The 26,010-nt window shown below is 36.5% G+C and overlaps 1 protein-coding gene across 2 annotated transcripts in view; it reads left to right on the forward strand.

The window, feature by feature from the left end:
* Nucleotides 1-26,010, forward strand: part of atrnl1b (attractin-like 1b) — a 109,052-nt gene that overhangs the window by 53,915 nt on the left and 29,127 nt on the right. Inside the window, exons 22-26 of one of the 2 annotated variants that reach the window (XM_048171138.1) lie at nt 3,189-3,283; nt 3,600-3,678; nt 6,107-6,264; nt 12,226-12,287; nt 21,219-21,297. In XM_048171138.1, coding sequence (XP_048027095.1) covers nt 3,189-3,283; nt 3,600-3,678; nt 6,107-6,264; nt 12,226-12,287; nt 21,219-21,297 — 473 coding nt within the window. Of the gene's footprint in view, nt 1-3,188; nt 3,284-3,599; nt 3,679-6,106; nt 6,265-12,225; nt 12,288-14,081; nt 14,369-21,218; nt 21,298-26,010 lie in introns of those variants that run through there. The other variant, XM_048171139.1, reaches the window with a different exon arrangement.

The following is a 26,010-nucleotide window of genomic DNA, read 5'->3' on the forward strand; positions in this document are numbered from 1 at the left end:
GATGTGAGACAAAACCAACCAAAAACTCCAGTTTTAAGTAATGTGCTGCAGTCAGTTTCATAGTTCTCTATTAAGGGATTCGAAGTGTCACAAGTGTCGCGAACACGAACAAGTTAGTTTCAGGCGCCGCTTTTTCAGTTACAGTTCTTCCCGCTCATCACAGACACAGGTCCAGTTTTAAAAGAACGCACTCCTCGCTACAGTCAGTTTCAATGTTCCCTCCCCTCTCCTCTCCGCTTTGATTAGTTTTCTTCTATTTTCCACTTATATTCCTGTCCTGACCGCAGACATGGATAGGTGAAGACTCCTCATACTCAAACTCCTGTTAAACACCCTTTCAGCACCATTGTGCTATTGCTTCAAAAATGCACCAGCCCACAATGCATTGCATACAACAATTCAAATCCGTAATACATAAATAATAGGTTAGTGTTGAAAATAGGCTGTAAGTTACTTACTGTGAAAATTACTGCCCAGAATACATTGCTTTCTAAAGTACGGTTTTAATTGAAAACAGTATGTAATTTGGCCGTTTTTTACAGAAATTTTTTACAGTGTAGAAAAGGTTTGGGATGACATGAGGGTGAGTTTTTTTGGTAGACTATCCCTTTAAATGTGTGTTTGAGAGAATGAATTTGAGATTGCAACAGTCAGACAGGAGAATGATCACATAATTAACACAGCTACTCTGCGATTAGTTGTGTAAAGTCTTCACAATAGACGAGAACATGGCAGAGAACATGAAAGTGTGAGTTTTTGATGTGTGTAGGATGACAAGCTTCTGTCTTGTAGCGAGTGCTTGGACTTGACCTGCCAACATGTATGCATTTTGCGTAGCGGGTACGCATTTTGACCTCAAAGTACGCTGGTACGATTTGTCACTCTATACTACGCAAAAACACAATGACTCCTCTGTGCACGCGTAGTACTCAAATCCAGCAAAAGAAAGAATTCGACCAATCATAGCGCTGGGTTCATTTCCCAAATAGCAAGAGGGGATGATTGACAAATGCGTACGGCCTATCAATAAAAAGAGACTGCAAATCGACAGCTACACAAAATCCCGCTCGATCCTTCCTTCCACTCCCGCCATCTGACAGTGACTGAACTCTCAAGCGAGGACAGTACAGTAGTCACGGTACTTCTAACTCCTTAAGGTAAACGGGTATAAAATGCTCAAGTAATGTTGAACAACAAATCTAAATAAAATTGAAATCGATATGGCTTAGTGATTATGAAATGTTGTGATGTGTGACTGCCTGACAAGTGCGAGTCTGGAGAAACAGGCGTTTATTTATTTATTCTCAGTGTTGAGAAATGAATAGCCTACATGTGTTGCATTATTGTGTTAATACTAACTAAAGCACCTAATTATGTTACATAGCCTACTTATTTTGTATGAAAACTAGCACATTAGTTACTTATGCATTTAAAAGTACCGTTGTCTCAGTGCTGCACGAGCTTTCTCATAAACACAAACGAGCGCGTGCACAGAGAGGGAAGATCATTGTCAAATGAAAATTTATTTTTATTTTTGTTTTTTGTCAGAAAACATTTTTAATTATCCTTTTTAAGATTGATGGACGCTTTAGTTAACACGGACTAACTTCTTGATATTCTTGAATACTTGATACGTTTTGCTCTTATTGGTCCTTTCTATTCATTGTCAACTGTTTTCTTTAAATATGTTTGTATTGGCTAACCTTTATTCAGCGAATGTTTGTCTTGTTTATTATTCAAAGACAGCATTTATTGGAATAATAAATTAAATATTTTAAATGAATCACATGTAAACTCAATGTTTACTGTTTTCTAAGGGTTTCTTAATTTTAGACTAGTTTTCATTACAAAACCTGTATAAAAGACTCGACTGTCAGGTTAGTTGTATGTAAATATAGCCTACTTGAAATTGCAAACAATTTTTTAGTCCATATTAAGTATATAAATGTGATTCACTTCCGATTGTTAGTTTGTATAGCACACATTATGCAATGCAATATTAATCATTAATTTAAAAAAATGCTTTTTGAGCAGGTGTAGTGAAATTTTTAATTGTTAAATAAAAAAATAAAAAAATGTAACAGTCAAAACGTGTCCAGTCCTGTCCCGTCACACTGGTACTCGAAAAAATTTCCCAAGGTTGGCAGGTCTGTGAATGTCATATTCCAAGTTTTTCCTATTCTCATTTGATAACTTACAACTTTGTGGCTGACATCACTTTCAGAACAGCTGTCTGACTTTTGAAACTCACTGACATTCACTTTAGCTTCACCATTCTGTTTCATTTTTGAAAATATCCAGCATATATCACCTTAATGCTGGAGGATGGTTCAAGTTTTGTCACCTATAAATAGTTGCATCTAAAACTAATTTTGAAAGTGGCAGCGTTCCTTCTGGGAAGGAAGATTTAAAGGAAAGGACTGATGCTCATAGTAGTTGATTTGCAGATCAGCAATGTTCGGTGTATGAAAGCTACATGACATTTCAAGCAAAAATATAGGAAATGAGTGAAACTATTGTGCTTTCATGTCACATCTGAATTGATTAAAAGCTTATAAAGACATCTTTCAAATTGATGGGGAGTGAAAGAGATGTTTGCAGTGCCATATTGTGATTCACACAAACAGCTGTTCTCTGGGAGATGCCTGTGGCAGCATTCAGTCATTTAACAGCCCAGGAGATTAGAAAACAATCCAGACATTTCTATTTCTTTGAAATGGTGTTTTAAAGAGATGTCAAGACCTTGACAAAGACTAAACCTACTGCACCATATTATCTTACTGTGCTTCTTTAGAAAATAATCGAAAATCTGGAATTTTGCTGTTTAGTCTTAAACTTTTAGAACTTAGGTCTAGTTCTGGGTAAAGTTAACAAGTTCTTTAACGTAACTAAGAAGCCTAGATTTTAAATACTTTTAGACGTCTTAAAACAATTGAGCTTAATCAGAGTGTAGGCTTATTAAAGCAATGACACACTCTGAAAGGGAGGTATTAATTTAGTGCAATTAAAGTGACTGGTGATTCATGTAGCTCTTCAAAGTAGCCCTCTTATTTCAAGAGTGAATGTGCACCACTCTTTCGTGATGTTCCTTAAATGGAAAGTTTCAACAATTAACATGACAGAATTGCATGGTGTGGTTCATGATTGTATAAAATGTGGTGATTAACAATAGAGTTTTGATCTGACAGATAACTTGCTGATTGATTACCAGTTCACCTTCAGTCTTCTTCAAGAAGATGACCAGCACTACACTGCCATTAACTTCATGGCCACTCCTGAACAGGTCAGTCACAATCTATTTATCTCGCTGAAGGGTTTGACCAGCTTGTGATGCAAAAGTCTTCTGTTCATCAATTTCATAAATGCCATCATGTCTTTTAAAACATATATTATGACTTTCTTTTGTGGATAAAAACATAAAAAAATATCAGAGAATGTCCAAGCTGCTCCTTTCCATATATTGAAAGCCAGTGGTAATCACCTTCGTGTCGGTCAGATGTATTTTGTGTTGAAGTATTTTTAACTTTAGTCCTACATTGCCGTATGGAAGCCATACTGCTATAAAATCATCAACTTTGCTTTCTTTTTCCATTTTGTAGACCAGCAAGAACTTGGACATGTCCATTAACGCTTCAAACAATTTCAATCTGAACATCACTTGGTCAGTTGGGTCAACAGGTACTGATTACTCTTTCCCTCAGATGAATATTTTCTTCTGTTTTGTTGTATAATAGTTCTTGCTTTTGTAGAAAACATGTTTTGTTTTTAGCAAATCTTCTTCCATTTTTTTTATGATACATTCATGCATTCAAAAACAGGCTGACAGTGCACAAAGGATACTGTCTCAAGACACATTTAAAAAAAAAAAAAAAAAAAAAAAAAATTGGTCGATTTTTTTTTTTTTTAATTGACAGCATTTTAAAAATAGTATGTAATTGGACACTCAAAAAACAGACTTTTTAAAAAAAATTTAATAGATGGTTTTGTCCTGAAAATTTCTAATATCTGTCAGCATATTTAAAACATCACTTAAAAAATATAAAAAAATACTAATAGCAATATAAGAAAAAAATCTATTTATCTATCTATTCTAAAAGTGTACCATTCAAAGGTTTGGGCTCAGTAAGTGTTTTTTTTTTTTTCTAATAATATTTTTATTCTGCAAGGATGCATAAAATTGATCAAAATTGACTGTAAAGACATTTAAAATGTTACAGGAGATTTCTATTTCAAATCTATACTGTTCTTTTGAACATTCATCAAAGAATCCTGAAAAAAAGATCACTGTTTTCACGAAACTATTAAGCAGTACAACTGTTTGCAACATAATAATATTGTAGAATATATTAAGATAATATTAGGAAATATATAGATAATATTAACTCTCTGAGGTCTGAAAACGCGCCGGCGCGTTTTGAAGGGTTTTTTTTCACATTGCAGCAAAACAGACTTAAAATACTCCGTCATTTTTTGTCATAGAGACATAAGTAATATATCAATTGAAACTATAGAATATCTTATTTTATTTGTATACACTCAGAGTAAAAACAAAATGTTGTGCTTTTTGTAAAATAAAGAAAACTAACATGATGCGTGATTTCTCCTCTCCCTCTGAAATGTTGCTTGAACACCAAATCAGCATATTAGAATGATTTCTGATAGATCATGTGACACTGAAGACTGGAGTATTGGCTGGTGAAAATTCATCACAGGAATAAATTAAATTTTGAAATATATGAAAATAGCAAACTTTTTTTATATAGTAATATTACAGAATATTTATATATTATTGATCAAATATATTCAATTAGAACATTTTAAATTATAATAATATTTCACAATATTACTGTTTTTAGATCAAATAAGTGCAGCCTTGGTGAGCATTAGGGACTTCTGTAAGAAAAAAATCTTACAAATCTCAAAGTTTTGAATGGGTCATCCTTACTAGTCGGTTAGTTGGATGTACACGACCATTGTGATGCACTCTTTCTTAGCATAATATGATGGTTCTGATACACAGATGCTAATGCATTCTGGTTTGACCGCAGTTTGTTCCTGGGTGTGTTGGGTATTTTACTATAGACAGACACTCAAAGGACACCACCATTATCCTCTATTGTTTATTTCTTAAATCACCTTTTCGTCCAAATAGTCACCAGCCAATTTTTTTATGTGACTTTGACATTCTTGCTCCTCTTTAACAGGTTCACCCTTCTCCTCCTCAACCTCCTGGCTCCCCTCAATTAATATTTGGAGTGGTGTCTTTCTGTTTAAAGACACTCTCCCCTGAGAAGGGCTTCTAACAATAGTCTAGTGTGCGGCTCTGAATTCTGGGGCTGCGGCGTCCTCAGGAGCACTGAACGATTTCAATTAAGATAAACATTGCCACGTAGTGGCATTTGGGTTGTCATTTTGAGGGCTTTGTTTCATAGTGCTGGTTTGGAATGACGATTGGTGGGACTTAAGTGTTTCAGTGGAGGACTTCAGAAAAGTGTAAAAAGTCCTGATAAAATAGGACAAAGCTTGCTTTTCTTTTCAACTCCCACAAGTAATTTTTTGTTACATTATGGTTTTATACCATGTTTCCCACATGTTTAAAATAGATAATGAAATTGTCATGCTGAGAGGTTGATTTAAAACCCATTTTCTACCTGAATAAAACATATCAACAGACAGCTAAACTAGTGTATGTGGTAAGCCTTGTTGATTACTGGTGCATTCACTGCATTTGCATTGCTCTCATTCACCCTTATTTAATAGCTCAGAAAGCAATAAGTGTCGGTCACACTACATTTTTAACCAACAATTATTTCAGAACCCACCATAAATATAGGCAAAGGATTTGATATATTGCTCCTTTTTTGAATAAATAATAAAGTATATGGATACAAAACCAACAAAATGCACCAAGAGGTCAATCTGCAATTTTTATGGACAAAATATTTTTGCTCCTTATAAATTTATAGGTCTATGTGTGTCTAAAAATGGAGCGTAGCGTGAATGACCCTTTATGGTCAATGCCTTAATTAAGAGAAGTTATCAAATGTATTTTCTGAATGCCACCATTTTATACAAATTGATCTATCACATTCTTTCCCCCTTACAGCTGGGACCATCTTCGGGGAAGAGATCCCAATCGTGTCCAAGACTAACATCAAAGAGTACAGAGACAGTTTCTCTTGTGAGAAATTCAGTTTTCACAGCAACCCCAACATAACTTTCCATGTGTATGTCAGCAACTTCTCATGGCCAATCAAAATACAGGTGAGGACACATTTTGACCAGTTTAGCTTCTACTGAGTACACTTTTCAGTATGTTAAATTTAAGCAATTTTTTAGTTTTGGGTAATGTAGGAAACATCCATCTCCTTTGTGAAATGGAATCCACAAAAGCAAATGTTTCTAAAAAGATCCAGTGTTCCTTGATATGGAAATCAATTATTCAGTTATGCACTGGGACAAGTTTGCATCTTATGGTCCATAAAATTGAATCAGCTCTTAAGTGGCAATGTGTTACTTTGCCAGATGCCTAGACGACGGACATAAAATGACATTGCTGGAGTAATGTGCAGACTGATGCTATCTATCATGGAAAAACATTTATGTTGAATCTCCACTGTGGTGCATCACTCTTATTATGAACGATGTTAGCAGTCTTTATTGCTTGCAATCAAACAGAAGGAGAGATATGAATACTATTGCACAGGTAGTTTAGTTTTAGAAGGAAGAAAAATATCTTGTCAAGATGAAACTTCTAGCCTCTATTTATCTGCATCCATTTAAAACGTATAGTCATTAAAATTGGGTCTTTATGTGATCATTAAGATGGTGACAATACACTACACAATACACATTCAGAAAGAAATTTATTCAGCAAGAATGCATTAAATTGCTTAAAGTCACTGTATAGACAATAATACTTCCGTTTCAAATAAATTGTTCTTTTGAAATGTTTTATCAAAAAATGAAAAAAGTGTCATGGTTTCCTTAAAAATGTTAAGCAGCATAATTGTTCTTAAAATGGATAATGATGAGAAATGTCTCTTGAGCACAAAATAAGCATTTTAGAAGGATTTCTGAAGGATCATTTGATGGCTGGAGAAATGGCTGCTGAAACTTTAGCTTGGCCATTACAGTAATAAATTACATTTTAAAATATATGAAAATAGAAAACGTTTTTTTTTTTTCAAATTGTAATAATATTACAGAATATTACTACATTATTGATCAAATAAATGCAGCGTTAGCATAAGAGTTCTTTCAAAAACAAAAAAAATCCACAAAGTTTGTGGGGGTTGTAGTTACAAATTGTATATATACTGACCATTGAGACTTGAGCTTTGAGTGTGCTGGAAGCTCTACAACAGAGGCTCATCCACACTGACAGTCCCCTCCCTTTCTCTGTCCTCTGAAAACTGCTCTGAGCATGCTGCCCAAGGCTCGATGACATCAGCATTTCATTAAATGTGTGCATGGCTGGCCCTAATCAAGGCCGTGTGGTGGAAGAGTTAGATTCCCAGCACTGTGGATCAGACATAGATGTGATCTGGCATTATGAACTCACACCTCAACTGTGACTCTGGTCTTAAAGACACAATACTCAAGTGTGAAATGTCATAAATGTCATATATAATATACACAGTGTATATATATATATATATATATATATATATATATATATATATATATATATATATATATATATATATATATATATATATATATATATATATATATATTTTTCATTAATTTTATTATTTCAGTTTTAGTAATTTTAGTTGTACATCAACTTAAACAAACTTAAAAGAAAATTTGAATTTTAATTGTTGCTTTGGCAAATAACTGAAATTTTCATCTAATATTTATATTTTATTTTATAAAACGGTTAGTTCCTGTCCTTGATTCTGATTGGTCAGTAGCTGTGTTTTATTCACTATTCACGTTTTATTCACCCAACGGTTCTGTGTATCACTACACAACACCCTTAGCAACCACTCTTAGCAACTTAAACTGTGTGTTCTCAATTGATATTGTTCATTGAAGCTTACTGTATTATGTAGAAGAGTAGAGATTGAGTGAGCGAGTTTATAGCCTGCATTCAGATTTAGCATTTTCCTTCAGGTCAGTCCAATGTTCATAATAAAAAAATCTGTTTAAATGTCCGATGTATTATCTTGTCCTTTTAACAGTTAAGGGGTTTTCCCATGACTGACAGCGTTATTCAAAGCATTTGTCAGTTGCGTCTTGTTCCGTGTTCACAACAATTCAGTCTTTTCAATGTAAAACTCTTTCCTACTGACTGACACACTCATAAAGACAGTCTTTGCCGCCATCTAATGGCATAATAATGTAACTTCTGTTGCTGTTCACGGTCAGTGACTATTTTTTTTCCAACGGAAGGAAGGCTTTTAGTAAAAGTTTATTTCATGAAAGTTGCATTGATACATATTTTTGGCTTTAATATTTGTATTGTGTGGTAACCATTTTATAAAAGCAATAAGGTACTCGAGGCTAGTGCTGTATCGTGAATAAGTCACGGCTTCACATCGTGCCTAACAACGATACAGCACAGCCTCTTGTACCTTATTGCTTACTTATTTCAGGTAACAAAAACTATTTTAATAGCTTTAGATAACAGTAACAACACCATTTGGGATTGAACAGTATAATTGACCCCTGTCCAACTGATATTTCTACTTATCTATATTTAGATTTGATATCAATAATGAACAATCAGCTGATAATTATAGCGAAAACTATTCTGACATGGTGATTAGGACCCTGACACTAATCATTTTTATTCACCCTTTTGGGCATTACTTTACAATAATGGCAAGCTGATTGGATTTTGTCCTTCCAGATGGCAAATTTCCCAAAAAATTATGTTTACAATTATTTGTAAGTACTTTCCATTACAGTCAGTCTGTATCTGCATAAAGCAAGTTATTTTGTATCACTTTATACAGATTTACCAAACTTTAGATAAGATTGTTTAGCTGTGCTTATTGGTGGCGGCAAATTACAGTTCATTGCGCTAAACAAATCTTGACTGATTGTGCTCATAATAATACCTGTACATTAAATAAAAAAGAAAATCATTGTATAATTTGCAGATGTATAGACAGAGCAGAGCAGGACTATATACTTATGTCACTGGTAGTTGGTGCACACTGGGTAATGTACGTTCCTCCTGCCCCTGATGTCTTTCCCTAAATGACCAGTCTCTGAAGGAAAAACTAATAACCTTCTATATTGGTAATAAAATATATTACACAGAATATGATAAACACTTATAGAAATCCTTTATAGGGTTCAATTTTGAGCAGGTTTTCTGTGCCTAGTGAAGCTATTTATTAAAAAATCCACCACAATAAAGAAAGATTTCATCTGGTCGATATCCATATGGTTTATAAAGATAACCACCACAAATCCTCTCAACCTTTCTGTCGTTCATTACCGTTCGCCAGCTGTGCACCGAGACGCTCAGATACTGCACGCCATTTGTTGTTAGGACTATCTCCAACAGCGAGAATGCACCTAATATTGATCTGCATTCATTCCTCTGTTCCTCTATCACGTATGAGATGAGTTCCTTTGATAAGGTTCATTTATTTACTTTGGTCTCACAGACCTTCATCTCGGTTGAGCTGTGTTCAAGCAGTAATAGTTTTCTATTAGATTTCCCAAAAGCAGAGTCACTTATTTACCATGGCGATGCATCATTAAATCAAATGGACCCCCGTGACACGGTGTGCTCACTCTCCTCTGATGTTTATGATCAGAAAGTGTGATCAGCATTTATTAGCTTACCGAGGAAATTGGGACGGTGAAACAATGCACATATGAGGACCCCGACCCCTCTGAAAGCATCAGATATTAGATATGGAGAATTGAAGTGCTCTTGTTGTGCAGGAAACCCAATCTGACAAAACATTACTGCTGCTTAACTGTCTCACTGTCTCATGGGTCGGTGTGAGGTCAGCCAGTATGAACAAGATAAATAATCCATTCCAGGCATATATGCGCAAGCTTTATTTAATTTTTTGCTTTAATGCTACAACCCATAAATAAAACTGTTCAGTGAACAACATAGTTAAATTCAGAATAAATTAAAACTTTTCAACCAAAAATAATTCATTTGAGTGGATTTGTTGTAGTCTTGTTGTATAAATTTAAATGAACTTTGTTATGGTTACTAGATGCAAATAAAAAACTTATGCAAAATATGAAATCAGGATGTATGCACACATAAACCACCGTGCAATATATATATATATATATATATATATATATATATATATATATATATATATATATATATATATATATATATATATATATATATATATAATCATCATCATCATAGAACATGACTTTACGACAACTTTAATAATGAAGGTAGAACAAAGAGCTAGTTGATGGTCTCACAGTTTCCTCTGTCCTCTTTATGTTTCAAAATGCTCATTAGGATAATTTTCCTGACAGTCCTATCTAGATCTCAGATGCTTTGTTAGTGGTTATTCATTCTACAGCATGATGAGCAATACAATGATCTAATGTATCATAATTAAGGAAAATAAGAATAACTATGACAAAGGGATTCTTTCAGCTGGAGAATCTAGACTCATGTTATTGACGGACATTTTCTTTCTTATAATATGCACAAGATAATGTATGTATGTACAATAATAAAGCCCTAATTTGACTCTGGTAGCTGATGTACGTAGACCATCAACAAACATTTTTCATTGTTTATCAGATGCCATTATAACCCACTGATAGATGTAAAAACGGTTTCTGAATTTTTGTAAATGCAAATACTTGAATTTAACTGTTCAGTTATTCAGTATTAAGAATTACTTAAATGTCTGCCTATGATTTACAAAGTCTGAATGACCTTATTTGGTAGAGTTAATGTCTTGTCCACGTAGGGCTTCCACAGCATTATTTATGGCACAACAAGGTATGGTCTCAGTGGGAGCAATGACTTAACCATGCAGATGTGGGGGCTGCACAACTGCTCTTTTCAATCCCAGCATCTTGCTTGCTTGTCTTTGGGGACAAAAATGGTTCAGCCTTAATGGAGTGTTAAAGCTCTCTCCAGCGCTGTCTTTAGCCCCAGCCGTGTTCCTGTGACAACGGCTTAATGAAATGAATGGGTTCTCCAAAGGACCTGGCCCGCTCTGCCATTGTTGCATTATTCATCTGGTGAGTCAGGGTGACTTACAAATTCGTACATTTAGAACATTAATCCGTTTATTTTTGCAGGGTATTTATCCAAGTAGTTATTCTCCTTGCCTTACGGGATGCTGGGGGAACACACTTTCTTGACACTGTGAACACTTGAACAACTTTTCAAAAGCGTGTTGATGCTTAGTTAATGGCCCTGCAGTATTTACTGCCAAACCCATGATGTCTCATCTCATTCAAACAGTGTCTTCTGAAGCTTGGCTGAGAACGTAGCTTGTCTGCCGAGTCATGTAGCATATCGCTATGAAATCTCTGAATAAAACATCTTTGACTGAACTGATCTGAGTGGCCAGAATAAAAATAAGCACAAGCAGCACAAAACATATTCTGACTCCATGGTAAGTCTGTCCCTCACAGCCTCACTTTCATACCTGTCATGGCGCTGCTGTGAATAAGGTCTATGATTAGGTTTAAAGTCTATATTTGGTCTGTCTAATCATGGCAAAAGGAATGTTTGGAAATGTAAACTGATATTTCCTACTGGCACACTACAGCAAAATATATAAATAACTGCATGTATGTATGTATGTGTGTGTGTGTGTGTGTGTATATATGTATATATGTGGATGTATGTATGTGTATATGTATATTTGAACGTGCGTTTAAGGACTTTTATTCCACAGTGTCATTAAATCTCTTCTTAGCCATGTTGAGCTACACCTGTGCATTTAATGTAAGCCACAATCCCAGAAGGCAAACATTTGGCATGTGTGTAATGCCTGAGGGATGTCGGCTCAGGTAGCCATGAACAGCCATTATTGCCTCCATTTAACAATTAGAGGCGACGAGGGAAAAAAAAAAAAAAAGACGTACGTGATGGCCCCTCAAGCTAAAAAAAAATCTGTTATGACATTATCTCTTGTGAAGGACCCTAGCCGCAAGCAAAGGTCTTCATCATCTTTTCACGCAAAGAGCTGTTCTTTGGTAACCTGTCACCCCATCATTTATATCTCTTTTGCTTTTGTCCCCTCACAGATCGCCTTCTCTCAGCACAACAGCATTATGGACCTGGTGCAGTTCTTTGTGACGTTCTTCAGGTGAGTGCTTGTGCCATCTCTGTTCCTTCTGCATTTCAAAAGAGTAATGTAACACAGATCGTAACAACATCTTTCACCTGTTAAGCCAATGTATAATCATTTAGTTACAGCCCGCCCGGGTTGAATTCCTCAGCACCCGATGTGTTTAATGCCTTTTCCCTTTGGATTAGTGAGCCAGTGCTGAGAGAGCTCTTTAGGCCAAGAGGAAATGAGACCTAATTGCTTTTAGTGTCCTCTAGCTCTACCTTTTTGCTTAAACTACCATATACGTTCAAGGTCCTAAATGATCTAATGGAATAAACTCTTCTGATAGACTTGGTGCGGTCACATTAGTGAAATTTCAGCAAGATTTCACAGAACCAATAAGGTCCATTGTCAATAGTGTTTAATATTAGTGTAGCGAAGTACGCTCACACAGATGTAACTTTCAAAAAAAGGAACGTCAAGGAACCAGCTGGAAACAAGGTGATTGAAGAGGTTCAATTTGACATTATGTGCCACTTTATAATAGTAGTTTTACTTTTAACTTTCAAACCTGTATGCTAGCCACTATACCATATAATTACAGTGATTGAAGCCTGAGGATTTCAGGCTTCAAAAAACTCAAAAGCACCCTTAAATTATTATAAATTATTAATACTCATATGCTATATTCTTCTGAAGACATGTGATACCTTTGTGTGAAAAGAGGTGTAAAAGGTGTTCACTGAAAATCTTGACTTCATATTTTGAATGTTTTGAATGTTTGACTCCTATTAATAAAGAACGAATTAAATTTCAGTCTGCTTCTCATACAAATCTGTCATATGACTTCAGAAAACTCATTATAGTGAATATATATAGTGAATATAGTGCACAAGTTGTTGGGACCACTTTTTTATGGTGCTTTTGCGTCTTTTTGTCCAACTTGTAAAAAAACCCTGTTTTAATTGTAATTGCATGAAAAAAGCAACCAGCACTTTCTCAGAATTTCTCCTTTTTGTGTAGTGCAGAAGAAGTAAATTCATATGGGATTGGAGCAAATTAAGGGTTAGTAAACAATGACAGCATTTTCAGTTTTGGCTGAGCGAGATGAGACAAATCTGATGAACATTCGATGTCACGCAATGCTTCGTGCAGAGCTGCTCAGCTCCTTCCTCCGTGCGAGGTGTCATTGCCACAAGGTAGATCTGTCATCCTGATTTGTTAATTTCTGTGCAGTTTCTTTATTTTTTATTAAATGCACACCTGTTCCCATTATGTCTTATTAGATTTGGTTATAAAGGGTGTCTCTCTCTCTCTATCTCTCTCTGAATGGTCAATCTTATGCTGCTGTCGCTCCCTCTGGTGCTAGTCCTGGATTCAGATCATTGTCCTGGATTAGACAGCCCCTCTGGAAGCTGGTGTCACACACTGATGCACTCCGACACAGGGTCAACTTGTGCTCCAAACAGTCATGTTATACAGCTTGCTTGTTTCTGACTGCCTGGGCAATCAGTTTAACTAGTTAACTTCAAGCTTGCCTTAGTGTGTGTAGTGCGACATCTACACTGGCAGCGTAAGATGACTGGAATTAATCTGTTACTTTAGGAAAGCTTGGCATTTCATTCTGGAAATTCAGTTTGAGTCAGCTAAATTCAAACCTACATTCAGAAGGACCAGACTAGTACTTTCACCAACATTATTTATTCAAATATTAGTGAAGAAAGAAGACAGTCTTTTCAGGTGAACGAGAAACTGTCAGGCGTTGAAAACCGTTCTGTCATCTTGGAAGTTCAAATGCTGTTGTGTGTATTTTGCTCACGTATTATACAGGAAATTGCACCAGCTTCAGCGCGCCTTCCCTTGACGTCTAGAAGCAATAGGTGAGCAGAAGCATATAGATGATTTTAAATGCTTCAGTGGATGCGTAGTTGGCAGATTACTTGTTTTAACCCTGTGAATTGCTGTGGAAAATATGCCTTGACAAGGTGTGGTGCAACTGACAAATAGGATAAACTGTCAAACAATGATTTTCGTTTTTTTTTTTTTTTTTAAGCATTCATCCATAGTGTTCAATACACTACTGTTCGCTTGAATTTAATACTTTTATTCAGCATGGACACATTCAATTGATCAAAAGTGATCAATTGAATGTAAAGAATAGACATTTATAATGTTACAAAAGATATCTTTTTCAAATAAATGCTGCTCTTTTGAGAAAAAAAAAAAAAAAAAAAAAAAAATGTATTAAGGTTTCCACAATAATATTAAGTAGCACAATCGTTTTTACATTTTTAACATTGATAATAAGTGATAATAAATGTTCCTTGAGCATTTGAGAAATTCATCTTCGCCATCACAGGAATACATTACATTTAAAAATGTATTAAAATACAGTTAGTTATTTTAAATTGTAATAATAGTTCACAATAATATTGTTTTATATCATAATCATGAAATTATGATTACCAGAGCACTATGTTTTTTTCTTCTTATGTGGTAGAAATGAGCTTCCATATGCCTTTGGTAAATTCACCAAGGGTGGATTTATTTGACAAAAAATAAAATAACATCATTTATTCAAATAAGTGAAGAAAGAAGACAGTCTTTTCAGGTGAACTAAATTGAAATTATGGCTTAAAAAGTCAATTTCAACTTAAGTCATAATTTCGATTTAGTTGCCTGATATAGGACAAGTCCCTTAAGCCTAGTCTCTGACTAAAATGCATGTTTGAGCTGTTTTAACTGAAAGCAACTTGTTCTGACATATCTTAAAACGTTTATTAAAGCTACTTAAATGTCCTTATTTAACTAAGGCCTACTCTTGTCTATGAATCAAGTCCACTATGTTATAATTTTTCAAAATACTTTTTTTCTCATAATTGTGACTTTTAAAGTCATAACTTTGACTTTTCATTTCATAATTACTTAGGGCCAGATTTACTAACAGCTTGCACCAATGAAAAGCCTTTTTTGGCATTAAAAAACTGCTGTCAGGATTTACTAAACACACACAATGAAAAAAGACGTGGACAGTTATTTTGCAGCTGACCTTATTGCATATGCATTTGTAGGAATTCCCTTTCAGATGCAATATTTATGGAAGGAGAATATATAAATGAATCATGCAACGTGATTTACTAAGTCTGTGCTAGTCAATTTACTGGTATTTGTGCCATCATTTAATGCCTAAAAAAAGCATGTCTAAAGCCACTTTGCACCTGTGTTAGTGGATCACATGCAACTTATTATCAATGGCTAAGCTTGTTTGCGACCCTAGTCTTGATAGACTGTGTTGGTCATTATGGAAATGCTTTGGCTGCGTCTTTGTTCTTTAATGTGCGCATTCAGTAAATCACCCGCAGAACTTTCCACTGCCATTGGTGCTTTTATGGGATGGCGGTCTCACGCTAATTTGCCCTGTTTAGTAAATCTAGTCCTTAGTATGTCATCATTTTTAACTTTTAAGCTCATAATTTGCTTAGTATGTCATAATTTCAACTTTTTGTATGTCATAATTATGATTTACCAAAGCATGTTTTTTTTTTTTTTCTTATGTGGCAGAAATGGGCTTCCATAAAGAAAAGAAAGTGTAACTCTTTCCGAAAAAAATTCAGGCATCAATGCATGGGAGGTAGCATTAGGCAGGATTTAGTGCTGTCAGTCAGGTGTTTTCCTCCAATGAGCCTTTCCCTGATTTCATCAGTGTGGTTTCCACTTTATTTCCACTGAGTGAGATAGCCAAACTCATGACAGCTGGAATCAAGACTAGCCTCTGGCAGATTCTGTTCCATTACCAGTGCAGCTAGAAAGACGGTCGCTGACAGAGTATATCTCTCCTTACATCTGCCCCTGAATTATGAACCGCATCACTGAAATACAACAAATTAAAAGTGGAAAACTGCCACTGATGCCGCCTAACGTACAAACCTGATGTTAGACGTTCTCGATAATATTAACTTTCTAGTTATTACAATTTTAAAAAAATGACCCTCTCTGTAAAAGGACTCTGCAGGGATGTGTTGAAAATGTATCATTGATGAAGAACCTGTCAGTGTGCAACCTGAAATTAGAGTGGTTAACATGAGCAATAGCGAAATGCATTTCCACCCTGTGAATGGCTTTTTAACAGTCTTTTTGTTAAATGCAAGATAATGCATTTGGTTCAATTCATGCAATCCATTTGCTTTTATTTAATATCTAGCACATGCTGTTCAGTCTTCAGGGTTTGATATGAGTACTTCCCCTCTAGTGCTGGGCGGTATGACCAAAAATTTATATCACGGTATTTTTCAAAATTATATCCGTTTCACGGTATATATTTTTTCCCCTATGCATGACAGGGCGTTAACCACATTTTCTACTGATTGAGAGAGGAAATACTGCAGTAGATTGACTAGAATGCCCTGTTTTACTGTCATGATGAGTGAATATTGTAGACAAATTCCACACTAGAGTTAATACAGGTTTACAAAGCCCCACAAAATGATGCTGTGGGGAGACAACAACCAATAAAACACAGACCTGCAACACACTCATTACAGACACATGAATATTAAAATATGACCATGGAGATAGAATAAAAAAAGAGTTGAGGGCACCTTAAGCATTTTAAAAATCTAACCCTATATAACAACAAACTGCCAAAACGAGGGAGAAACGCGGAAGAACATTTCAACTGTCTAAGGATATTTTCAGTACATTTAAGAGCTCTACAGTCTCTGAACAAATGACACACGTAAGTTTAACACAGAAAGAATAAAGCAGTTAAATTTTTGCCCATTCTTCTTTGAATTGTCAGTCTATTTATTAACTTACATCTTCTGTGTAGCAGAATAACCCATCGTGTCATCGCGGTCGTGATCAGACGTATGCCTACAGTTCAGTGTCCTTTGCATAACGTTACATTTCTTTTGAAGAAGACGTGATGAGCATACACGCTGCTGGTTCATGTTTAGAGCACTAGAGTATATGAAATAGGTCCATAAAAAACTTAAACACGCTCGCTCCGATCTATATAATATGATCCATGTGGAGAAAGTTGTTAATCTCATCATGTATAGTTTGAATTCTCCGCTGTAATCAAGGGCTGAATCCGAAATCGTCCCCTATAACCTCAAATAGGGCATTATTTGAGGTGACAGCCATTTGTAGTGGTGTCCGAGACTATAGTGGACGTTATTGAGTGCACTCATTCAATCTCACATTGCACCACAATAACGAGTGTACAGCCGATGCACACACAACGGCTGTCCGAATTCACTCACTCGTTTTCATTCACTCTTTCAAGTGAACAATATAAGTGGATAACCTAGGGAATAGTGAATGAGGCTTTAGGGGGTGATTTCGGACTTACCATAGGCTGTGATGCGATCTCAGCTGTGCTCTCACTACAGTGCAACAGTGAAACGGGACCCCCCTCAAACAGTGACGGGCTGCGCCGCATTCCGAACGTTGGTTAAGCGACACATACCGGTATTCCGGTATCATCAAAATTCATATCATAACAAAAATAAATACCGGTATTCGGTATGAATCGGTATACCGCCCAGCACTATTCCCCTCCCAGGTTTGCTGTAACGGTCTCTCTTTTTATCTTATTATTTATGAGATGGGGTTGTGCCTCTTGATATCGGAATCACCAAAAACGTCCTTCAAATGATTTAATTTCCCAGACATTTGCTCATTTACATGGAGCTCAGTAAATGAGCAAACTGTAATACAGAGTGATTTAAACTAAATATCTGTTCTTAGAGGAGTGTCATGCCATACGATCGTCCTCTAGATCCTCCTCTCACTGTAATGAGATGGTCAGGAATGCCAGGAAGGCTAAAAGAGGGTGCTCAAATGGTAGAAAATGAAATCATCAGGGGATGATAGTGTTATTTTTGCCTCGTTTGGTCTTGATGATGTCAGTGGTCCTTCATGAGACCGAAGCAAACTCACCTGGCCTAAGGAGAATTATTGTCATCTTCATTACATAGTTCATAGAACTCTTCTAGTTCTTTTTCTGTTAGCTGATTTTATTTTTTTTATATTCTGTTATTTAAAGTCTTTTTGCAGTGTTTCAGAACATGTGGACTGCACCAGAAGAAGAAAAAATCCATGCAGTTATCTAAGCAGATATTGTGAATAGCACCTCCATTTTGTTGTAAAACTTAGAAAGTTTTTCTGAAGTGTCTCCTGAAATGGGTTCAATACAAGGCTGCTTATCTACTTAATTGCATATAATTAGCTAAATAACACTTTAGTTAAATAACACAGTTTAATCATCAATTTTTGTTCTGGATCTTTTCAACTCAGCTTCATGGAAGTGAGAAAAAATCCTTCTCCAAGTCAGTGGAGTGGTTTGTTTGTTGGAGAATGTTTAACTTAGGATGCACCTTTTATCATTGTTTAGCAGTCGGCTTTTAATTCTTTCTCCCATAGCTCGTTCCAGACCTTTCATATCATCCTCTATTTGAGTGGTCCCTGAATACTTTCTTTATTTTCTCACATATTTACTCAGCCGCCACATGTACCACCACACGAGGGGCAAGAACGTTTAATTGCTTTATTTTTCGTATTAATTCGGATTCCAGGTGGAACCGCAGAGGGGATTAAGTCCTGTTTACTGCCTGCAATGCACCGGATGAAAGGCTTCGATCTGAAGGGGGATTTCTCCCGCACTGCTACTTAATCGAGCCATTCAAGTTTCTCTCTTCCCCATTCGTCCCAATTTGCCATTATCTTCAAACGAACCCAAGATGGCATGCGTTTGAAAGCATTAAAAGGATTTCATCATTCTTTTTTTTTCTCCACAACTTTTTTTCATCTGTGCAAACTGTGAATTAATTTCAAACAGAGATGTTTACGAATGCTCATATACCTCCATAAATACAGTCCGCAAAAGCAGTTTCCCTACAATTCATGACTTTGATGTCAGCGCAGTTATAAGATTTGCCTTTTGATGCACATTGCCAGACCCTAACACTTGACTGAGATGAGCGTATTCCTCAGCTTGACCACTGGAAAGCCTTCTGTGAGTTTCAGAGATTCTGACATTTATCAGTGCACGGTATTTTGACCATTTACTTTAATTTTTTAAGGTGGGATTATCTGAGAAATTCAGTCTAGATGCACTGGAAGCTCTTTAACACGGTGTGACAAAGCAATTCTATAAAATGCTGCCAACTCAACTGTCAAGTTCTAGAGACCCATTAGTGGTGGCTATTAAAGAATTAGTTCACTTTAAAAATGAAAATTTACTCACCCTCAAGCCATCCTAGGTTTATATGTCTTTCTTCTTTCAGACAAATACAATCAGAGTTATATTAATAATCACCCTGATGCTCCTAAGCTTTATAATGGCAGTGCATGGAAACCACCTGTTTGAAACTCAAAAAAGTGCATCCATCCTTCATAAATGTACTCCACACGGCTCTGGGGGGTTAATAAAGGCCTCCTGAAGCGAAGCAATGCATTTGTGTAAGAAAAATATCCATATTTAACACGTTATAAAGTAAAATAACTAGCTTCCGCCAGAACGCGACGTCAGTTACGCTTTTTTTTTTTTTAAGTTGAATGCGGAAGGCGATCTGGTGGAAGCTAGTTATTTTACTTTAAAACATGTTAAATATGGATATTTTTCTTACACAAAGCATCGCTTCGCTTCAGAAGGCCTTTATTAACCCCTTTATTAGCTGTGTGGAGTATGTTTATGATGGATGAATGCACTTTTTTAAGTTTCAAACAGGTGGTTTCCGTGCACTGCCATTAGGAGCATCAGAGTGATTATTAATATAACTACGATTGAATTCATCTGAAAGAAGAAAGTCATACACACCTAGGATGGCTTAAGGGTGAGTAAATCATGGGGTAATTTTCATTTTAAAGTGAACTAAACCTTTGAAGCAACAATATGAAATATTACAAAAACCAAACTATTTCTATGCATACGGAAGTAGTCAGGAACAACTTTAATCATATGTCGTCCCCTTTGAATTATAACGTTCTATTTGACATTTTTGTCAAAATTGATTTATTCACATATTCTTATTCTGTTGTGTACATTTTGTTGTGTACATTTTGGGACTTTTTATTTAGAAAACAAAACAGGTTATATCTACAAAGTTGAATGGAATGCAAAAACTTTGAAGTTCAGTATCTCAAAACTCCTCAGAATGAAGATAGACCCTTATAATTCCAATGGGACAATGTATTATTGATGCACCTCAATGAATAAATCCCACCATGCTAACAAATTTAAATGCTTTGTTTCCCAGCAGCCAATACCCCAACTGAGCCATGGCAACTCCATTGTCAGACTAATCTTGATAAGCTTGTTGAAAATGCAAATTGAGAAATTTTCTTAATAAATCATATTTTTTTGTAATGACTAAACAATAGTTTCACAATATGTTCTCTTTGAAAATCCAGTGTTTTTATCCAATGATAATGTTCGTATTTGCCATCTGTTGAATGGTATAAACATAAATCTGTCACTGGGCCATTCTTATAGTGCTCATAGTGCTAAGCTTCTAAAACTTGCATATGAAGACGTATGAGATGAGAAGAATATGTTGCATAAAGATAAACAAAGTCATTGTTTTTTATTGACAATTGTAAGTTATTAGTAGGGATGGGCCATATGACCCAAATTAGATATAAATATGACAAGCAATTAGTCTGACGACAATACAAGTCAAAAGTCTCAAAACAAAACTATTTTCCGCACTGAATTCTAATTGGATAAAACCCTGATAGTTGCACAGATATTGCAGATCTACTGCAATATAAACAGTATTATAAAGTAGATTATTTTCCAGTTATCACTACCTTTGTGTGTGTGTGTGTGTGTATATATATATATATATATATATATATATATATATATATATATCGTCATACTGCCCAATCCCTAATGTAATTGAATCTTAAATGTCTTTGTCATATTTAATCTTTCCATCCCTTTATTTCTTTATCCTACAGCTGTTTTCTGTCCCTGTTGCTGGTAGCTGCAGTGGTGTGGAAGATCAAGCAGACTTGCTGGGCCTCCAGGCGACGAGAGGTATGTCATAAAACAGAAGAAACATAAAGCACTTCTCATTACAAGAATATAAACACATCTTTGTGTCAAAGTCCTGGTCATTTCAAAATTGCCAGATATCTCTACTGATTTATTGTTTTGTCTGATATATCGGTATATGATATCACTTTACACTGTGGTAAGTCTGCTCTCCTTTTTCCGTTTTGTGGTTTTTCCTTTCTATGGAATTTAATTAGACGCGCTTTAGATGCGCATAAAGCCTTGTCAGCCACATGAAATGGCTCTGCAGAGTCCACTGCTTACAAACATGCCCATCTTCCTAATTAGGGGCCCTTATGAACCAATTAGCTCTGACAAGACTTATCTAATGCAGTTTAGAGCAAACTGAACGTTAAGCGCAGCAGATGTCTGCGTGTTGTGGAGAGAGATGCCATACTTCCACTATTTCTCCTGCCTTTCTTCATTTCATCATGTCAGATTTAAAGGGTTTTGGGGACTAGTTTTTTTTTGATAATGAGTCTATTTGCTACTCAATAACACCAAAAAGTTATGTTAAGAATTTCATGAGAATGATTGGTCAATGTCGTTGTGTCTGTAATGCATTTTTTCCATTTTAGTGGACAGAATTGACATTGATAATCAGGAAGGTTGATCTCTTTTGCTTCTGTCCTAATTGATGTATGGAAATAAACAAGAGTTATGATTGCAGCAATCCAAAGCTATATTCATCTAAAGAATTAAATCCAATAATGCGTGATGGGGCAGATGGGCTTCCACCATTAGCATTCGGCTCACTGCAGCGCTGCACTCCACAGGTTCAGATTATCTGTTTGTTTCTGCCCTCAAGTACTCTCAAAAAAGCTTTTATCTTTTAATTTAAAATGATTGAAAAGTTTGAGGAGGCACTCCAGAAAAATAATTGCTTCTGAAAATGTATTTTCTTGTTTTTTGTCTTGAGCAAGAAAGAGCCTGGATGACGTGCACTTCATTTTGGCACCAATCATGTGACAAGGTCACATTTTTGATTTTTGCCTTGGCAGCTCGAGATGGAGAGCAAAATTAAACTAACAGGGATTTTTCTGTGCTTTTCCATTGCATTCAGAGGCATGCGAATAGTGGTCCTTTATTGCCGTTATGAAGTGCAACTTCCGCTTTTATGATCGTAACTGAAGAAGCTGTATTGCTCTGCAACCTCTCATTTGAACGCCTTTTGTCCTGACTGACTTATTGAAAGACATGAGTTGAAAGCAGAGGACATGTTTATAACTGCCATTATGCAAATGTTCTCCACTACACTGATTTTGGCTGAGAGATCAAACAAGGGAATATCTAAAAAGCAGCAGTGCTCAACACAAATCACAGTGCTTGCCTTTGATTTCCTTCAGTGTGTCGTTTCCCTGAAAAGTCTAGGGAACGTCTCATTGTCATCTGCCTGGATATTTGCGCATTTGCTTTTGCCTTATTTCGGTTTTAGCTTCAGCTCTAAGATGGTGTCTTGTATTGAAGTGCAGTGCTTGCAAATCTGTTTAAAATCATCCAATTAGTGCTTAATGTCTCAACAAAATTTATTGTACTTCGGCAATCATGCTATGTATTATCTCCTCCTCTCTCTCTCTCCTCTGTGTGTGTGTCTGTGTATATGTATATGTGTGTATGTATATATAATATATTTATATTGCATCACTTAATATGAAGAGTTCAGTTGCAAAAGCCACTAAATGCACCTCCATCAAAAATAAGATGATGATATTGAGCGGAATGCTTTCCGCACATAGTATACGTTCATCAAATACTTTTGCTTCAAATCTGCTAAATCCCAGCATCAGCCCATTCAGAAATACAGGTTCATTGGCACAAACTGCAAAATGTCACTTCCCTTTGTCAGCAAAAGTCCACAGAAGAACCAATCGGAAGATGCAAATCAAATCGTATGATTTCAAGATGAATGATGGTGTGCATATGACCCGGCTTTCAATTGCAGAGCTGCAATTTTTTATCGTGTTTTGTCCATCGTTACAGTGGCAATGGCAGGATTTCGCAAGTGGCAAGTAAACACAACAGTGTTCCTTTTGCTGCTGTAAAACTGACTGAAATGGACGTTTTACTATGTCTTGTTGTCCAAAGAGGTGGACTAAGAGGTTTTTGCAAGGACTTTGCTGGTTTTGCAGCGAAAGACAGTCAAAGTTGTTAAATACCAATGAATAGACTAAAGTGACATTTTTCAAAATAAGGCATTTCAGTATTTGACTAATAACTTTTCATTGCCATTAAAGTAAAATTACTAAACCTAAACATAGGAGCCTGGTAAAAATGCTCATTTAAAAGAAAACGTCATATGGACGAACTCTTCATATTTTACCCATATTTCTATTCAGGAAAATCCCCGGCATTCTCATGCATTTCTGTAGTGTTGGCCTGTCTTGTCCATTGTCTTCAAAAGACAAATTGGCCTTGTGAAACCACATAGCGTGACATATCTGTATGATGATTTCAGATCAAGACTTGGTATGACAGATCTGAAAAATGTATCCTAGCTTATGTTTAGTGGAGGAAGAAATGTGTTCCATGTCTCTGATTTGATTCATCACAGTGATGGTGTGGTGTATTTTGCCCTCATGTTAAGTGATTATGCTGAGCAGATGCATTAGAAGACTGTCGTCTGATGCCGGAGGGCTTGATAATGGTGTTTTGCATTTACCGCAGTGGAACATTACACGGGTAGAGTCACTTATGCCGTTGTCTTCTGGACCTGTGGGTAGGTTTGCATTCGTGTTGGTGATTATCGGTTCTGTCAGCGTGTGAAATTCCAGAAATGTCCCACAACTCTTAATTTTTCATTGAGGTTGCAGCAGTCATAACTCTCTGCCTAAGATTATTGCTCTGCCTGATGATACAACAGATCAGTCTTTAGGAAACAAGGCATCTGTTGTCTTTGCAGATGAAATATTTATCTTGCCTTTTTGGAGAATGACATTCTTATAGCTAGAAATTAGACAGTGGGAGGGAAGATTACAAAAAGTGCAATTAAACCGTCTTATCTCTGCTCTCCAGTGAGCAACACAAACAGGTTTGGCTATGGGCATTGCCCTCGTCCGCCCTCGTGTTTTATGATTTGTCTTATTGAAAAAAACCTTCCCCACTGTTCGGACCGATGACTGCAATCCTCATGCTGAAATGAAAAATTAAATGAACAAGACGGAACAGGGGTGATTAAGAATAATGAAACCGTGTCATCCTGAGTTATTGAATTTCATCTAACATGCAGTCTCATCCAGTTCAGTGCCTGAAGAGGAGCGAATATACTCATAATGAAGGAGACATGCCTCTGCTGTGCTCTATCACGTAATCATTTATGCAATGAATATATTAATTGATTCGGACAAAACTGCAAATGGATAGTTGCTGAGTAGGAAGAGAATGTCTGGTGACTCTTGTCTGATATGTTAACATTAAGATTTGATGATTGTTTCTAACGCTGGACAAGCATCGGTTTGACACGTTTGGACGAAACGTAGGCTTCGTACTTGGAAAAAGTCTTGTGGCCGGTGTTTTAGGCCAGGCTGACCTGTCTATAGGGGGGCATTTGATAGGTTCTGCTGTGCGCACCAGTGCTAGAGTGGCTCTGTACTATTTCAGGAGACCGGATGACAGATGTCGGCACTAAATGTCAGTGTAGAGCAGGAGGAATGAATCAGAATCAGAATCAGAAAGAGCTTTATTGCCAGGTATGTTGTTTACACATACTAGGAATTTGTTTTAGTGACAGAAGCTCCACAGTGCAACAGAGTAACAGCGACAAGACAAGACACATAATAAAAAGAATAAAATAATAATATACAAATTTACAAGATAGACAAAGTGCAAAAAAAGCAAAAGAAAATATATATTATAGACAATTGTATGTACAATTATGTGTGCAAATTGAGATATAAATAAGTGTTTTAAGTAAATAATGTGTAATAGTGTTATGTGTTCCGTGTTTGTCAAGTGTTCATGAGATGGATTGCTTGAGGGAAGAAACTGTTCCTGTGTCTGGTCGTTCTGGTGCTCAGGGCTCTGTAGCGTCGACCGGATGGCAACAGTTCAAAGAGGGAGTGTGCTGGATGTGAGGGGTCCAGAGTGATCTTCTTTGCCCTTTTTCTCACTCTGGATAAGTACAGTTCTTGGAGAGTGGGGAGGGTTGTGCCAATGATTCGCTCAGCAGACCGGACTACCCTCTGTAGTCTTCTGAGGTCAGATTTGGTAGCTGAGCTGAACCAGACGGTAATTGAAGTGCAGAGGATGGATTCGATGATGGCAGAGTAGAACTGTTTCAGCAGCTCCTGTGGTAGGTTGAACTTCCTCAGCTGGCGAAGGAAGTACAACCTCTGCTGGGCCTTTTTCACAATGGACTCGATGTGGTTGTCCCACTTCAGGTCCTGGGAGATGGTGGTGCCCAGGAACCTGAATGACTCCACTGCTGCCACAGTGCTGTTCATGATGGTGAGTGGGGGGAGAGCAGGGGGGTTTCTCCTGAAGTCCACGGTCATCTCCACTGTCTTGAGCGTGTTGAGCTCCAGGTTGTTAAGACTGCACCAGACAGCCAGCTGTTCAACCTCCAGTCTGTAAGCAGACTCGTCACCGTCCTGGATGAGGCCGATCAGTGTGGTGTCATCCGCAAACTTCAGGAGCTTGACAGAGGGGTCTTTTGAGGTGCAGTCGTTGGTGTACAGGGAGAAGAGCAGTGGGGAGAGA

The sequence above is a fragment of the Megalobrama amblycephala genome, linkage group LG20 (genome assembly GCF_018812025.1).
Source record: "Megalobrama amblycephala isolate DHTTF-2021 linkage group LG20, ASM1881202v1, whole genome shotgun sequence".
Classification (NCBI taxonomy): Eukaryota; Metazoa; Chordata; class Actinopteri; order Cypriniformes; family Xenocyprididae; genus Megalobrama; species Megalobrama amblycephala.